The sequence below is a fragment of the Polypterus senegalus genome, chromosome 4 (assembly GCF_016835505.1).
Source record: "Polypterus senegalus isolate Bchr_013 chromosome 4, ASM1683550v1, whole genome shotgun sequence".
Classification (NCBI taxonomy): Eukaryota; Metazoa; Chordata; class Cladistia; order Polypteriformes; family Polypteridae; genus Polypterus; species Polypterus senegalus.
In genome coordinates this window covers 51,776,385-51,794,462 of record NC_053157.1, presented here as the reverse complement: position 1 = coordinate 51,794,462, position 18,078 = coordinate 51,776,385, and the positions used below count along the sequence as shown (strand labels likewise).

The 18,078-nt window shown below is 38.3% G+C and overlaps 1 protein-coding gene across 1 annotated transcript in view; it reads right to left on the bottom strand.

Moving 5' to 3' along the window:
- rnf165a (ring finger protein 165a) overlaps positions 1-1,115 on the bottom strand; it is a 117,191-nt gene extending 116,076 nt beyond the window's left edge. The window contains exon 1 of the mRNA XM_039750620.1: positions 943-1,115. Within this exon, the coding sequence (XP_039606554.1) occupies positions 943-1,003 (61 nt within the window). The 5' untranslated portion in view covers positions 1,004-1,115. The remainder of the gene's footprint in view (positions 1-942) is intronic.
- Positions 1,116-18,078: the final 16,963 nt, after the last annotated feature.

Genomic DNA, 18,078 nt, shown 5'->3' with positions numbered 1-18,078 from the left:
AACCGAAGGATATGTGACTGAGTGAGCTTTCTTTTTTAATGTCGTCTTCTGATGGAAAGAGGAAATGAGAAGAAGGGAATCACAATACAGCTAAATGCAGAGTACAGGCAGAGGCCACACCAAAACAGCAGCAGATGACCATTAGCTACACAATGAAAGGGGGGAAAAACAAAGATCTGATAAATGCAGAGAATGTGAGCCAGCCCTGACATTGTGAAATATTTAAACAGAAGAAAAGGAAAGCACAATGAAATCACTGAACTAATTTTTCTTGTTAATAAAGGCACGTCACATTATTATTACATAATCACCTCTGAGAGCGCATAATAATAAGGAGGCTGGTCAAGTACAATATTATTTTTGCAGAATGAACAAGCAAACCCCACCACCACCCCAATAACTGTTTCCCTGCAAGATGCGCTAATATCATCTCCTCCTAATTACATAGTAGGGCACCACATTATTTTAAGGTATATCGCACGCAAAAAAAAATGCATCCTGAATTATTAATAATATTAGTATTAAAATTTTACTCAATTTGACAGAGATTTAAAAAAATACATTTGAAATAGATCGGGTAATAGTCACCAGACTGGGAGCGACTGAAACCCAAACTGAGAGATAGCTAGCGGAGGGAGGGGGGGACGGAAGAGCAGATCGACTGGAAGCCTGCGATAAATAATGCAGCGCCTCGCTCAGTATGGCGAAGCACTGAAAATAAAAATAACTAACTGATAAAGACCCCCAAGAAAAAAAACAATATGCACAAACGATGTGACTTTAGCTAATGTATAATAAACAGATGGCTGTTAAGTACAAGTGAGCCCATGAACCTTCCTCACAAACGAGACATTGCGAAGCGAGCTAAAAACAAGCATAACCGCCTCCGAAAACGCTCAGCACAGAAAATCGTGAAGAAAGAAAAAACAAAACAAACAATACCTCTGTTTCTTACAGAGCCAAAAACAGGAAGAACCAGATATCCAACATGCACTAAAACCATCCTGGGAACCTTTGTTAGCGCTGCAGCCTGTGTAACAGATGGCCCATGGAAATGGTCCCTTCCAATCCCCTATACATTCAAATGTGGAGCAGATCCTGCAGCTGCTTCGAACACAAAGGGAGCGCCAGCCAATCGAGACGAGGAGCAGCGACGAGCAGGCCTGCTGTGGCACCCGAAGCAGCCAATGGGAGCACGCTCTGGCTCTTTATTGTGCGTTAACATTCTATAGCCCTGTTCCCTATAATAAATTGTACCGGGTTATAAAGATAGGCACCTACTTACATGTAAATCGCCAGCAACGTCCCCCTTCACTCTCGTCCTTTATTGTGTCCCTGCTTTTCTGCACGTTTGCATTTCAAGCATGGAAACAGCAAAACAGAGGGCAGAAAGAAAAAAGAAACAACGTACACATTCAAAACTATTCGCGATGATTTAGTTTTCGTTTAGAAACAATATTGAAACATACTTTCCTTCTAAACTATAAACAGTTATCCCATTTAAAAAGAATCAACGAATTGTGTATGTATTCAAAATTTTAAGAAGGACAGAAACAAATATTCAAATATTTCTAAAATTAATAATCAGTATACTCCTTTGAGAAACCAAGGTCATGGTCAAATCTCTCGTTTTTGATAAAACCTGTGACACAAGGTCAAGTTTGAAAACTTAAAGAAAGATGTATTTTTTTTTTTATTATGAAAGCCATTAAACAAATACATTTGAAGAAAATGTATTTACAATTTTAAGCAGTGTTGTCAAATAATATAAAAAATTCTAAATCTTATTTTTATATAGAGTCCTGGAACAGCATCACTTATCTCTTAGATATATTTGCATATTGCTTGCTTCATCCATCATTTCATTCACTTTCATATCAACTCATTATGGTTGCTGTGTATTATTGCATATATATACTGTATATATATGGTTTATACAGATGAAGGATTGGGATAACCAACCAATAGGAATCTCTCTATAGTGGGTCCAGTAAACATTGTGTTTTAACAGGATATCTGAAACCTGCGCTCTTGGTTCATTTAAATCACTGAATACGTTTCGGTCTATCTGGTTTAAAGACTGCAGGGAAAAATACATCTGAGGTGACAAGTGTGCCCTGACAAATGGACCTAATTTTAAGCAGTTCTGCTTAATAGTACTTTTAAAATAACATTTTCTGAATCAAATGCTGACTACTTATTGAGCTTGACTCATGGGAGCCGTTTAGGTTCCTATTTCTTTAGATAAACCATCCTCATTGACCTGTCTGATATGCTGGACAACACTTGGTTTAGTAATTCGGATGGGACAGATGGGTACTTTTTAAATTTTATATTATTAATGGGACACCTCACATTACATCTCAGTCTTTGAGACTCTTAGCTCACGTTCCACAAAAGGCAAATAATGTTAATGTAGGCTATTCTCAAAATCAAGTTTAGGGAATACCTCTTGAAATTAAGAAATCAGTCAATGGAATAAAAAGCCTAGTCTGTTTAACATATTTCACTGGCTTTCTTCATATCATCATAAACAGACATTACATCAGAAGCCAATATTTTCAGTTCATGACAAGAGCAAAGTCTGTTCTGGCCTCAAACAGCCTAAGACTGCATTTCGTTTTGGTATCATTTGCCATAACCAGGCAACCCACAGCTGACAGTAAATTTCCACAAAAGTAATACAACAAAGATGAGGTAGTAAAAGATTTAAGATATTGAAAAAAAGGTTCAGTTCTTACACCCCCCCAAGAAATAACTACACCAAGCCTGTAGTGTAAACAAGCTGAGGTGTCATTTTACAATTACGTACTGCCTTTAAACTAAATGATGTAAGAGAACTGCAATATGCTATCACTCTTTGCAGAACTGGTTTCTCCTGCCTTTTGCTTGATGCTGCCGGGGAAGGCACTGGCTTCCTGTGACTCTGTCTTCAAAAAAATGGATGGACAGGGTCACATGACTGCCAGTATTAAATATGTAAGGTATTGAAGGGTGAATCTGTCTTCATCCAACCAAAGAACATATCCTAAAAAAAACCTGCTGATTTCCTGAGCCGTGATATAAGGCATGTTCCCAAGAGTAGTTGCACTTGTTACAGTGGGTAGATGAATCCTGGTTTTAAGTTGCATTTCCTGTATTGATTATTAATCCATTTGGAAAGCAAATGTCTGAAGCTTTTCCTGTTGTCAAGCGTATGGTCATCTGCTCACCCAGCAATTTACTTTGAGGAAGAGTACAAGAGAGATGAAGGGGTGACCGGGGGGATGGGGTCAGTAGAGCAGTAGTGCTGGATTGTATGACAGTGCTCTGTGTAACATACTGGTGGTGGTAGTGTTAGGGGGTGGACTGACAGTGACAAAGAGATGAAAAGTAAACAAAGAAGCCTTAAATAAAAAGGCCTCCCTGAAGCAAAGTGGATACTCAGCTGGAACAGATTTCACACAACTCTCCAAAATGCCAAGATGTATGACAGCAGTAGCCTGCTCTTAATTTGGTGGCAGAACCAAAATATTTCACTTTTTTCCCTTTATTTACAGGTACAGTATGTTCGACTCAAAAAACATTGAATCTAAGCATGTGATGTTTGTCTGCCTTTTACATTTTCTACAATGTACAAAATCTTAATAGAAGGCACTCCATGAATTAATATTTTTTAGTACAATGTGATAAAACTGCCATCACTTACCTCGACAGCATTGGGCATGAGACAAAGAGCAAAACTTGAAAAGCCTTGTCAAGACTGAACTTGTAAAAGGCTAATTTAGCACTAACAGTTAACATTAAAAAAGTACATCTTTATGATGTGGGAAGAAACCAGCACTGTCAAGAAAAAAAAGAAGACATGGTGTGAACATGCAAACTCTCAGTGACGGGAATTAAGAAATCAACTCTAGGTGTACGGAGCTATGAGGCAGCAGAGTTCATAATGTCACCCATCAATTATTCACTTTATATGGTGGTTTCATAAACAAGTTTCCCCAGGAACTGTACAGGACACACCAGTTAAAACACTTTTCTGGCACTGCTACAGTCCACCTTGGGTGAATTTGGTAGATGGCCTGCAAAAACTCGTTTTAGTTTAGACATGCTGGAGAAGTAAGCACTTACTGAGACTGAGGATGCTTTCAGGCTAGGCAACCAAACTTAGGTGCCAAGATGAGAATTTAACAAAATAACACACTTGCAATCTTGTCTGTGTTTGAAAAGGTCCCATAAAATTTTTGACTAATAAAGTTCACAGATTACTCCCTTCACTGATTTATCCTGTTTAATGCAATTCTGGGCTAGATCCTTACCTAGCAGGAACAGGCACAAAGCAGGAAGCAAAATGAAGGTAGCACCAGTTACCACAGGGCACAATTATAAACACATGTCCACATTTACTCATTTACAATTTACAGTTACAAATAAACATAGCATGCACATCTTGGAGATGTGAGAAGAAAGCCAGAGTGTATAGAAGAAAACCCACATAAACATAACAATAACAGGCTAACTCCAGTAAGACAGAGATGGGGCTGGATTTAAATACAATCTCCTGAAGCTGTCATAAAATAGTGCTAACCACTACATTAACACAGAAAAAAAATAAGATATAGACAAATGTGATGCCTATCAGGAAATGGAAAATCTTACAGGAGCAAAAATATTTGATTTGATTACATCATGCAGTGCCAAAAGATATGAGGCACACATGAGTAGTACTTACTGTAGGAGCTATATTGGACTGTTCACTGCCCTCAAATAGGTGGTATACTGGGCAAATTAGGAAGATTAATTAAATATGGGACACTGTAACATGCTGTCTCCAACACAGAGTTGATAGAGGTTATACCAAAACTAATCTAGTGTACTTGTAAAGTCTTATCTGAAATTCAGTATGCAATTTCATCTCCAAATTACATAAAGGACATACCCCTTGGGATTAATAAAGTATCTGTCTATCTGTCTATCTACATACTTCATAGAAATCCAGAGAAAATCTAAGATGCTGATAGCAAGACAGTGAACTTAAATCAATTTTGGGGGAATTGTTTAATTAATATAACAATTAATATACTTAGCAATAAAAGAAACGTCCTCTGACTTTCAACTGTTTTTACTTTCAGTAAACTTATGTGTAAATATTTGTATGAACACTAAAAGAGTCAACACCATAAGACATAAACTAAAAATGTTTCACAATGTGTCCCTGAATGAAGGGAGGCTCAAAATCAAAAGTACCAGTCAGTATCTGGTGTGGCCACCAGCTGCTTGAAGTACTGCAGTGCATCTCCTCATGGACTGGACCAGATTTGTCAGTTCTTGCTGTGAGATGTTACCCCACTCTTCCACCAAGGCACCTGCAAGTTTCTGGACATTTCAGGGGGGAATGGTCCTAGCCATCGATCCAAATCGATCCCGCTCCAGGGTACAGGCCTCGGTGTAACACTCATTCCTTCGACGATAAACACAAATCCGTCCATTACCCCTGGTGAGACAAAACCGTGACTCATCAGTGAAGAGCACTTTTTGCCACTCCTGTCTGGTCCAGCGAAGGTGGGTTTGTGCCCATAGGTGGCGTTGTTGCTGGTGATGTCTGGTAAGGACCTGCCTTACAACAGGCCTACAAGCCCTCAGTCCAGCCTCTCTCAGCCTATTGCGGACAGTCTGAGCACTGATGGAGGGATTGTGTGTTCCTGGTGTGACTCGGGCAGTTGTTGTGGCCATCCTGTACCTGCCACGCAGGTGTGATATTCGGATGTACCGATCCTGTGCAGGTGTTGTTACACGTGGTCTTCCACTGCGAGGATGATCAGCTGTCCTTCCTGTCTCCCTGTAGCGCTGTCTTAGGCGTCTCACAGTGTGGACATGGCAATTTATTGCCCTAGCCACATCAGCAGTCCTCATGCCTCCCTGCAGCATGCCTAATGCACGTTCACGCAGATGAGCAAGGGACCCTGGGCATCTTTCTTTGGGTGTTTTTCACAGTCGGTAGACAAGTCTCTTTAGTGTCCTGTGTTTTTAGAACTGTGACCTTAAATGCCTACTTTCTGTAAGCTGTTAAGGTCTTAACGACCATTCCACAGGTGCATGTTAATTAATTGATTATGGTTAATTGAACATGCATGGAAAACATTGTTTAAACCCTTTACAATGAAGATCTGTAAAGTTATTTGGATTTTTAAAACATTATTGTTGAAATACACAGTCCTGAAAAAGGGACGTTTCTTTTTTTGCTGAGTATATAAACGTCAATATCCATTATGCTATTTTAAAATGTATTTTTGAACAAAATCATGAAGGCTCCAACTTTCCAGCAGCTCTGCTGCAGATAAGAAGGTTTACAAACTGGATGGGTTGATGGATGGATAATATGGGACAAAGATAGAACCTGATCAACAGTAAATCTTAATGTCAGAAAATGCAATTCAACAACGTGACCAGTATAAGTACATAAAACTATTACAAGTCAATCATCTTCCAAAAGCTGACATTTTAGAATTCAGCAAGCCATCCAGTCCTTGGACTTTTTCTCAAAGGCAAGCCACCAGGCAGAGCAGAAGAGCCAAGAAGAAAGCAAAAGACAAGAAACTCACTCATGATCCTATTGTACTAGAGATTCTTCTTCTGTTAGCATACTGCCTTCCTTTGTCAAGACAGCTATTTGTATCCAGTTTAGTATTAAAGCTCAAACTAAATGCCATTTGTCTGTTGTTTAAGTGTTTGTCCCTCTGTCCCCTGTTTTGGGGGTATATGTCTTCTATGAAAAGATTAAACAATTAGAGAAGTCTAGGGCTACTTAAAAATACAGCCCCAACACACTTTTACAGATGTAAAGAACACACATCTGTCCTAATTATATACATGTGCTTTTTTAATGGATATTCCCCAGAAATCAACTGTTCAAAATTGAAATGTTTGAACTAACCATTGCCTATCATTTGCATAATACCATTTATGATTTCTTTCTTTTTTTTCCATCTTTTCAAAAAAATTTGACTCATACAGTCACAGCACTTTAGAAATGCACCATCATGTTTGTCAAAACTATAAAAGGAATCATGTTTAGATTATAGAAGAACAATCCTGAGTCATATCACCCATATGTTTTAACAAAGTTTAAATAAGTGCATCTATGCAGTACATAAACCTTAATTAAAAGTGTATGCACTATAACTCATATACCATATAGTGAAAGTACTGAAATGCATATTTTATATTCAAACACTTTACATTCTGTACAGTGAAACTCGTACAAACTGCAGTAAAACATAGCATATACTGCAATACACTGAAACACACACTACAATAAATCGAGGTGACTGCAATCTGAAACGTGTATCGTTCATACTGAATGCAACAGAAAAAACATGGTTTCGATTGATTTGTAAATGGATTACTGCCTCGCCCCCTATTGTGCTGCAGGCACGGGCTCTGAGCCCTCAGATTCTTACTGGGTGCTAGTTTTTTTTTAATAAAGCACAGCATTTGGGTCGGAGCTCTCTAGTAACTATTATAAAGTCTTAAAGTGGCACTGTCTATTAATTCGATTGGCTATGAGGCTTATTTTTCGCGAACCAGCTGTGATGGATTAAAGAGCGCTAAAGTTTGCGCTCCCGTAGAGGATGAAACACCTGCTTTAACCGATTTAATCGAAACCACACCATGATTTCAGTGACAGTCATAATGACTGTGTGGTGGTTAGTATATACAGGTATATCTGCTAATTCAGTGTAGTGTATACCAACGCGTTATTGACACACAATGCATTCATGCAGAAGACAAGAATTGTACGTCACCGGACAATATGAAAAACAAAGTCCATATAATTGCAGTAAACCACGACGGAGAGAAGTGAGGCATCAAAAACACATCGTCTAACCTATAAGTAAACTCGATATCACTAACAAAATCATACTATAATTTGGGCTGCTGTAATAAAATCCAAATTAACTTACCCCTTGTCACCAGAGGTGCAGCCTTATCTTAAACCTCAGCGGTTTTTCTTCCCAAAAAAAGGCAAAGTAAAATCCCTTTAGTATACCAATGAGTTCACCTTCCGTTTGCCAGTGCATCAGAAATTGAAAAATCAGTTCTTCACCTTTGTTCATTAAATGCAAAAATCCAATTTACTCTTCAGTGAGTATTCGACGCGTTCAATGCTATGTGTATTCGTCACCATACTTAGCTTTTTATTTCAAATACCGTATCAGTTTGAGAAGAATAAAACAGCTGTGAGGGGATGGCAAGAGTTAGGTAAATGTGTCTTGCGTTGCACAGGCCTGTAGCATTAAAAAACAAACACATCCATTGCTCGTTCAGGTCCATCAATAGGATTTTGGAGTACTCAACTAATGAAAAATTTCCTGAAGTGCCAGCCGTTCAAGTTAAAGGAGAACCATACCACCTTTGCCTACAAGTGTAACTACTATAGCTCCTTTAACAGATGTCTGCGGTACAGGTCTTGGGAACTCGCACGAGTGCCGCTAGGTACGCTGGTTTCCCGCCCATTCTGGCTATTTTGATTGGTTTTCGCTTGGACAAAAGGCTTTTGTGGGCTGCGGCTTTTTTTCATTGTGTCTAACGATTTAGTAGTGCACGTCTTCAGTCTCATTCTTGTTCCATTTAAATCAATGGTACTGGTCGTAAAACGTTGGCAAGGAAACAAAGAACATTTTGACAGCGTGTTTGTAGGAAGGCGCTTTTCCTGAATGAGCCAGATGAAAAGCAGCTCATAGAAACAATTAAAAAAAATGCCGGTGTTGTGTGTGGCTTGGTAGGCTAGTGACAGTTATTGAAGGAGTGGTCAAGAACAATCAAGTGGCAAGAACTGAATAAAAGCTATATGTATACGTTTAGTTTGAATGAAACTAATGTTTAGTAAGTTTAGTACAGATATTTTAACATACAGAGGCAGAGTGATAGTGCATGTTCTTGGCCTGCCGCCGGGGGGACAAATGAGACTCTGGTCCGGGGCCCCTTCACACTTGATTTTTTTTGTATACGTATTTGAAGGTTTTGGTAAGCGGGGACCCCGGGGAAGGCAGAGGTGCCCACACGTAGCCATTTGTCTGGGGTCCAAATATTTCTGGCGGCGGGCCTGCATGTTCTTCCGCTGCATATTTGGATTGATGGGTATTAATGAGTGTGCTTAACAGCAAATGACTTCCTGTTTAATATTAAAATGCTAGAAATTTGTCAGTAATACTCAATTAAGAAAACACATTTAGTCCTTCTTGTGCTGTGAAGTAAATAACATCCATTCCCAACTTGAACCCATAACACCCCGACTGCGGTATGAACATTGGCTGGTGTGATACACAGGGCCGTCTTAAATGTATGGGCATAATGGCCACTGACCAGGGGCCCCAGCAGCATAGGGGCACACAATGTATCTGATGCCTTAGTACAGTGGTCTCCAACCTTTTTGACACCAAGGACCACTTTACTAGAAGCAAATTTTTCATGGATGGGGGTTTGTTGGAGGTTTGGGGTTTTTGGGGTGATTATTGGTGGGTTCGTAGGGCAGTTTTATACACAATTTACATTACATTTCTATTATTATTAAGTTACAATTTAGTAATAGAAATTATACAGCTTACCATAATGCAGAATCAGTGAGAAACCTGAGCTTGTTTTCTTTCCTGCAACCAGACGATCCCATCTGGGGACGATGGAAGACAGTGACACGCGAAGTGTGTTGCTTATGTTCAGTCTACTCCGTATTCTCGTTTTGGTTGCTGTCACTGCAAAAAACGCTGCCTCACTAAGATAGGATGTTGGAAATTAAAGCAGCTTCAATAGCTTCTTTCACGTTATTTTAATCTTCTCCTGTCTACAAGTTATGCTGATGAGAATTTTTCTCAGCACTTCCTTGCAATAATACACTTTCAGGGTGCGAATGATGCCCAAATCCAATTGCTGAAGCACTGCCGTGCAATTGGGTGAGAGGAATTCAACGCGAACATTATCTAAATGCGGAAGCATGTTGTGGGCAGCACAGTTATCAATCAGAAGCAAAATCATCCTTTTCTTCTTCTTCATATTGTGAGGTTTCTGAACTCTTCTGGGATCCTAAACCCAATGGGAAAGACACGCTGAAGTGTGTCCCGGTCCAGGCAACAGTAGGCTCACAGTGTGTTGTCCTGTTGACAGAGGTACCAAGAGAGTTTAAAAAACTCACATTTTCTTGAATGAATACCGCATTAATAAGAATGTTTCTTGAACGAGCATCACTGAACCACACTGAAAACGGCTTTTTCGGCATCTTCAAATGGAGCAGTTCGCATACGTTTGCAACCTGAGATTTTTCTTCTTTTTTGCTTATAACAAAGACATATGCATTGCATTTGTCATTCTAACAGATTGCACATCACATTAACACTGTTATCGTTTTTTTGTGTCTGCCGTTTCTATAGGAGGGTGACATTGAGTTTAATTCCAATTGATGTTTTTGAAATGTTGACAAGCAATAAGCAAAAGGTATCACTGTAAACCACAGAAAACAAAAACAGCAAAAAAAAAAAACATATGAGGAAAGTCTGAAGAAAGTACATTTTTTTACAATGTTTCTGTTTGGGGATCGTTGTGCAAATGTGCACAACTGAGCTGCAACCACAGAACTAACAGCTCTGTGGATAATTCATTCAAGCATTTCATGGTCACGTCTTTGTAATGGAAGTATATGCTGCTTAATGTACTTCGTAGTAACAAGATTTCTATAGACTCGTGTCATATGGGGAAATTGTCAGAAACATAAAAATACTTTGCTGTAATACTCTCTCACCTCGGTCTCTCTCCTCTCTCAGCGCCGCTGCAAAGCCCCATGGCCAAGCGTTCTGGTAGCGGTAGTGGGCCGCAGACCGGGGGTTGGGGACACCTGCCTTAGTAAATTCTGTTTTGCTATCAAAACAGGGGCCCCAGCGTACTACTTTGCCCCGGGGCCTATGATGCCATTAAAGTGGCCCTGTCCACCAGATCAATATCAAATATCTACTAAAATAACAGAGTAACAGAATTAAAACTAAACAGATATTATGTGACTAGATTTCAAGCACACTCTTTAGTGACTGCAAAGGACAGGCGCACCGTCTACAACGTTTGCTTCTTTCCTTGCACCCAGTGCTGCTGCAATATTCAATGCCACAATCTGTATATTAGGTCAGTGTAGTTGCAGGGAAACTGTAGCTGCAGGTTAAACTCAGTAGAAATAAACATGAAAAGGCATTTAAAATAATCAAACATCTCAAGGGCACGATTAACTGACAAAGAAAAGAAACAATAAGGTATAGAGAAAGACGGAAAAAAAATCTTGTTAGCTAGTGCCAATATCAGTCAGCATGTGGGCTAGATATTCAAAAAGATACTGCAAAGACTGGAAAGGAAAAAAAATAACACAGAAAAATCTTCAGTTTCAGTTGAAAAATAAAACTGCCAATATGTTCAAATATTCATAATCTGAAGGACGTTTAATACATACTAATGTTTTCATAATGGCTGACTTTGTATGAAAGTTGAATCTGTAGTAAAGGAAAGCAATAACCAGTATGTTACATTTTTAAAACTTACAGAGTCAATATTGTTTCCTGTACAGAGTACAGTGAAGTTGGTACTTGCCTGTGCTAAACAACATGCACACTTCTGTCACTCTGTGAGTGGAAATGTATTGTAAAACTGCTACCTCAGTGCAAGAGAGAGATTCTAACCACCTTGACTTGTAAAAGTGTATAGGTATCAAGTATCTGTTCAAATGAATACATGTATTGTATACTGATACAAATGGTATGACACTACTGTCTATTTCAGTTGGGCAGCTTTTAGGCTAATTTTAAGATTTTAGGCTATAATTCCAAGTGATACTTGGTAATCATGCCTCACACACTACTCTAATAATTTTCCCTGCATGTTCTTCTAGCTGGACCTTGTGACATCATGGGAGGTAAACCAATAGTCAAATCTAATTAGCCCACCTCAAAATTATACAACCATCGTAGTACTAGGATGTTGTACTGTGTTAGACATTATGAATGTAGTGAGAAGTCAAGCAACATGACACCTTTTATTGGCTAACTAAAAAGATTACAATATGTAAGCTTTCAAGATGCCTGAAGATGAGGCCTGAGTTACCTCGAAAGCTTGCATATTATAATCGTTTTAATTAGCCAATAAACTTGTCATTTTGCTTGACTTCTCAATACAACCAACATAGAAATGAACAGAGTTCTCAAGATAGTTTTTGACAACTCAGAATTATTCTTGAAATATCATGACATAAACATTCAAAACCCCTGATCAAAACTCATAGAGTAGGACTGCCAGTTTTGAGTAGTGCCTACCTAATATGGTTCCCCAATGGAAGTGGGTCGGCTATGATATATAAGAGGATATGTTTCATTTTAAGAATCTTCAGACATTCCATTGAAAGAAGAGGTGAGTGAGGTGAAATCACAGAAGATCAAGCATTATAAGGTAACTTTTCTGAATTATGTGATAATTAAATTGTGTGCTGGGAATGTGTGGGCAATTGTTTTGCGGATAATTTGACAGTTTATCAGTTGACCCTACTGGGTCCTTAGCGTTTGTGTAGGTTCTCTGAACTCATTATTTGAAACAAACATTTTATTACTGTTTATGTCATCACCTTTATAAATGTATTTTGCAGTGAACTCTGGCAAATCAAAAGATTATTAATGCCTCAAACTTATTTGCAATGCATCATTATGTTTTTTGGTTCATTGCCAGTCCTTCCACAATTATTGTATTAGGTCAACAGTTTTAAATCAACTTTACAGTCCTATAAACATATCTTGTGCATTAATTCATTTTCTGTACTTATGTGTTATATTACGAAGTTTTGGGCAACTAAAACTTCCCCAGAAGATTTAATGCTAGATGCAACCTTTGGCAAGACACTGGTGCATTATAGGACACACTAAGTCACACAAATGCTACAATTCTCTTGTTTGGACACATTTAACCTAACATGTAGGTCTTTGAGAAGTGGAAGAAAATTTACACAAATACAAAGGGATTGCGCAAACTGAAATCTGAAAAAAGAGCTGAGGTGTGAGGCAACAACACCAACCACTCAAGGTCTGTATATTCAGTGTATGTCATCTTTATTGCTACCTAATTTAAATGTAGAGACTTTTTGCATTAGAGCCAATGAGACACCCCACCAGATGTCGTGCAAATAAATAAGCTTATCACAGTAATTTAAATTATTATTAAAATGTTTATAACAACTGTCATCTTTTTCTTCTGAAGAATTTTTTTCAATGTTCCATAATTTGCCCAATATGCTTTTTTGTGGGTGGCATGGTGGTGCGGTGGTAGCGCTACTGCCTTACAGTAAAGAGACCTGGGTTTGCTTCCCGGGTTATCCCTGCGTGGAGTTTGCATGTTCTCCCCATGTCTGTGTGGGTTTCCTCCCACAGTCCAAAGACATGCAGGTTAGGTACATTGGCAATCCTAAATTGTGCTTGGTGTGTGTGTGCCCTGCGGTGGGCTGGTGCCCTGCCCGGGATTTGTTCCTGCCTTGCATCCTGTGTTAGCTGGGAATGGCTCCCTGTGACCCTGTGTTAGGATATAGCAGGTTGGACAATGACTGACTGTTTTTTTGATTTAGAAAAATAATGCTTTTTGTAGTATGTCAAATTGTGTTTTTGCAAGGTTCTACAACCCTGTCTCCAACTCATAGGACTAGCTCTGCTGACCCTGTATCATTATTTTTTTACACTTGGATGTGTGTACACATGTGTAATCTGAACTTTCGAGTTTAGTGATGGTGCTTGAATGTCCTACATTAAAGTGGTGACCATCTTTTTTGTTTTTTGTTTTTTATCACACATTATCATATGCTTCTTTAAGAGCAATAACAGTAATTTGATTTGAAATAAAGAAGAAAATAGATCAATAACAGGAATGCATTTAGTTCAACTCCATAAGTCTGATGGAGGTGTCCTGATCTTCACCCACCACTGAAGACAACTTTATTTAAAAATGCCACTTAGAAAGACTTGCATGTGTTCCTTGCATTTTGTGAAAAAGAAGCACCAATACGATGACCCTGTTTGAAAGAAGTGCAGAGTCAGGACTCAGGGCAAAAATAGGTATGTAGAACTTCATTTTTTCAATTGTTCCCAATCACTCGCTGTCCAGCAAATGCCTGACCAGAGTTCAACATTGCTCCTGGAGAATGCCAGATTCTTGTGTTTGAGTCATGCAGTGTATATAATCTGTGTTTTCTTTCTGTGTTATTGTTGCTTAAATTCTAAACTTGAGATGTTCCTGTTTCAATTCAGGCAGTTCCTACCCAATATATATTTTCTGGGACAGAGGGTTTTGGGAGGCTCTCAGTTTATTTAAAATTTAAATGAATATTGCTGTATTCTGTCTGTATTAAACTGCTGTATTAAGCCTCGTGCTTGTATCATGAGTGACAGAGTGGTTGCTCTGAGGCTAGGGATCTGCACTGGCAATCAGAAGGTTGCTGGTTTGAATCCCGTAAATGCTAAAAAGGTACTCTGCTCTGTTGGGGCCTTGAGCAAGGCCCTTAATCTGCAATTGCTGAGTGCTTTGAGTTGTGAGAAAAGCACTATATAAATGCAAAGAATTATTATCACAATGATCTGATGCCTTTCGAGACAGATCAGGTACCAGCATGCCATCATTTGATTGATTTTTTTTTATGATACACATGGTGGATGAACTTGCATGTCTCCTTAGCCATTAGCGTAATGGGGGCAGATATGATTAGTTAGGTGAGGTAATGTTAACATTAGGAAAGACTACACATACAAACAAATATTCCAGTATGGCCCAAGAATAAGTTTCATACCAAAAACACCATTAAAGGGTTGCTTTTTATTAAAGAAATAGTTAAGTTCTGATATGACATGGAGCTAATAATATATTAACAATTTAACAGTTCTTTGTAGAATAATGAAATTAAAAAAAAAACAAAAAACACCTTGATGTATATGAATTTGACATTCATTGAGATACCCTGCCTAAATGTATTCTTGAGGCAGCAAAAGTGAATCAGTCTTTTGTTTTGATCACTTTCTATTTGTGTTTATCTTTTGCCTTTTGAGAGTACTGCAGAACAGACGCTGGTTTCCACTAAAAACATCCAAGAGAAACTCAGAAGCACACAAGAGTATTATTTTATTAAAAAATAAAAACAGAAGGGAGTTTTTACACTTTAAGAGAGCAGAAAGTTTTAAAAATATCAACTTCCCTTTGGATGAGTCAATACAGATTATCCCCTATCTGCCATGTGGGGTGCCTGAAGCACTTACTCACTTCTTCAATCACACAATACTCTCTCTTCTCACCTCCATGATTCTTCTTGAACCACTGGTGCCCATATTGACAAGCAAGGCAAGACCTCTGTTCCGTATCTGCCTATAATTTCATCCTTCTCATGAGCAAAACAACTCTTATGCTTGATCTCTGAACTACGTTTTAGGCAGGCCAGAGGCCACTGTCCTTTAAAACTATAAAATTTCTGAGCCAAACAATTCTACCCACATTTTCCAAGTTGTGATGTAAAACTTACCTTTCAACACAATTTAATTGTATAAAATAAAAAAAAATCTAACCTGGCCAGACAGAAATTGATTTGTTGTGATCAAACTGTGTTTAGAGCAACATGATAAACTTTTGATGTCTTTGTTTACTGTTTATTTTCACAGGAAAATACATTTTATCTTTTATTGCTTTTTTTTTTGCTGATCAAGTAACAAATTAACAGTGACTTTGTGTTTCACCCAAAACTCTGACCAGAAACACACATAAAAAGACCAAAATTCTGCTAACATGTTGTGAATGTATTAGATGGGTAAACGTAATTTAAGTTTATTATCTTGAAACCACATCTCAGCAACCAACACTGTGCTTTCTTTCCTAATCTATCTCCAGAATAGTTATTTTCAGGGATCTTTATGTGCCTGTGAATCAGCCATCCTTACCGGAACACATTAAAGTGTCAAAAGTCATAAAATTATGCCGGTGTCTGTCATTAATGTTACAATATGTATATCTAAATCTCAATTCTTAATGTACTTACCAGGATGAAGCCATATAATTTCAGAGCACTCAATTCTGCCATTGCCATATCTTGCACACAAAAATATGGCCGGATAGTCAAACACTGTTTGTGGTTAAGTTTCTCTTTTGTTTGGTGTAGTCTGTGAGTATTCCAGGTGATACTGTATATATGAATTAAGTAGTATTGTTCCCATTTTGTATACTATGTTATTACTGGCGTTTCACACATCTTAGGTGTATGAGTATGAATAAATGATAAAAAATGCATTAATTCTCAGACCTGTTTGAGCCAGTTGGAGTTGCAGGCAAGATAAAACAAGGAAATATCCATCCATTTTCCAACCCGCTGAATCCAAACACAGGGTTACGGGGGTCTGCTGGAGCCAATCCCAGGGCACAAGGCAGGAACCAATCCTGGGCAGGGTGCCAACCCACCGCAGGACACACACAAACACCAAGCACACTCTAGGGCCAATTTAGAATCGCCAATCCACCTAACCTGCATGTCTTTGGACTGTGGGAGGAAACCAGAGCGCCCGGAGGAAACCCATGCAGACACGGGGAGAACATGCAAACTCCATGCAGGGAGGACCCGGGTAGTGAACCCAGGTCTCCGAACTGCGAGGCAGCAGCGCTACCACTGCGCCACTGTGCCACCCACAAGGAAAAATAAAAAAGTTAAATTGGGAAAAGAGCGGTAAGGTAAATGAAATAATTAACTATAAATGGTCTATTCTTATTAAAAAATAGTTTTTAAACCAGCCCTAGTTTTACTATTTAACTATAAATAGCCATACTTTATCCTAGATCATGGTTCTTTCTAACACCTAGAAAGTTCTGAAGTTGTACAGTAAGACTCTTCTCTGGATCTGTTGTTATGTGTGTTCTAAGAGTACTTTACATCAAACAGTGAAACAGCTCATAAAGTGTTTGTGATACAGAGTGAAAGCTGAGTACTCTGGTGAGAAAATTCAAACACAATGAGGATGTGTCCATTTGTCCCTAATTTGTATTCAGTGGTTCACACAGGTGGATTGAAAAAGCTATAGTTAAAGACTCTCTGTCAAGATAAGTCAAAAGTAGAAAGGATTGTGTATGTGAGTGAATCTGAGTGAAGGATACTGTTAACTTTATTTTGACTGGGATTTAAGTAAGTCCATTTCGTTTCTTTTTAAGGTGGCACTGTGGAACAATGTGCTGTCTTTCAGCACTCAGACCTTAGTTTGAGGAGGGTGATCAGTGGTCTTTTGACCTTGGAACCCCTGGGGTTTTTTATTCTCTGCTGTTCCACTGACTAGAGTTTTTTGTTGGCCAAATAACTGTCAGATCAGACTTTTACCATTGTAATGATTAGAAACTTAAAAACTGCATATATTTAATAATCATTTAAGTTATGCTTACTTCCAAAGGGGCATATCCATTTTTAGTTTTTTTTATCTGTATTGCCTATTTATTTACTTACTTACTTACTTACTTACTTACTTATTTAAATTTGTATCTGTTTTCTTTGAAATTGTAATCCCTATACTTATTGTAAAGCTCTTTAAAGTATACTTTTCGTATATACATTACAAATAGCAATTTCCTCCTCTTACTCTTACTGAAGATGATTTTTGGTTCATTGGCAATTCAGTTAGTGTGTTATTGTGTTTGCATGTGTTTGCCCCACAATTAACTGTTGTCTTTTATACTTTAATGTCTGCTTTAAGTGTGTTTCCTGTGTGGAAAAAAGAAATCTTAAAAAATGAATGAGCAGGTTTGTGATATTTTCTTTGGCAGAGGCTTTCAGTGTTGCACGTTAGACTTTTCACAAAGCTGTCTTTCCAAACAATATTTCTGCTTAAAATATATTTACAAATATTTTGAATAAATGCCCCCATGATAGGCTGCAAATAGCCTACTAGGACAGATGTGCCTCTACACTGTATATCTTTATCTCAGTAAAAGGTCCTATTTTTTATCATACATAAGTACTTCTTTGCAACTGGGATGCCAAGTATACAGAAAACAGTTTATCTTTGATCTGAAGACCTTTACTTT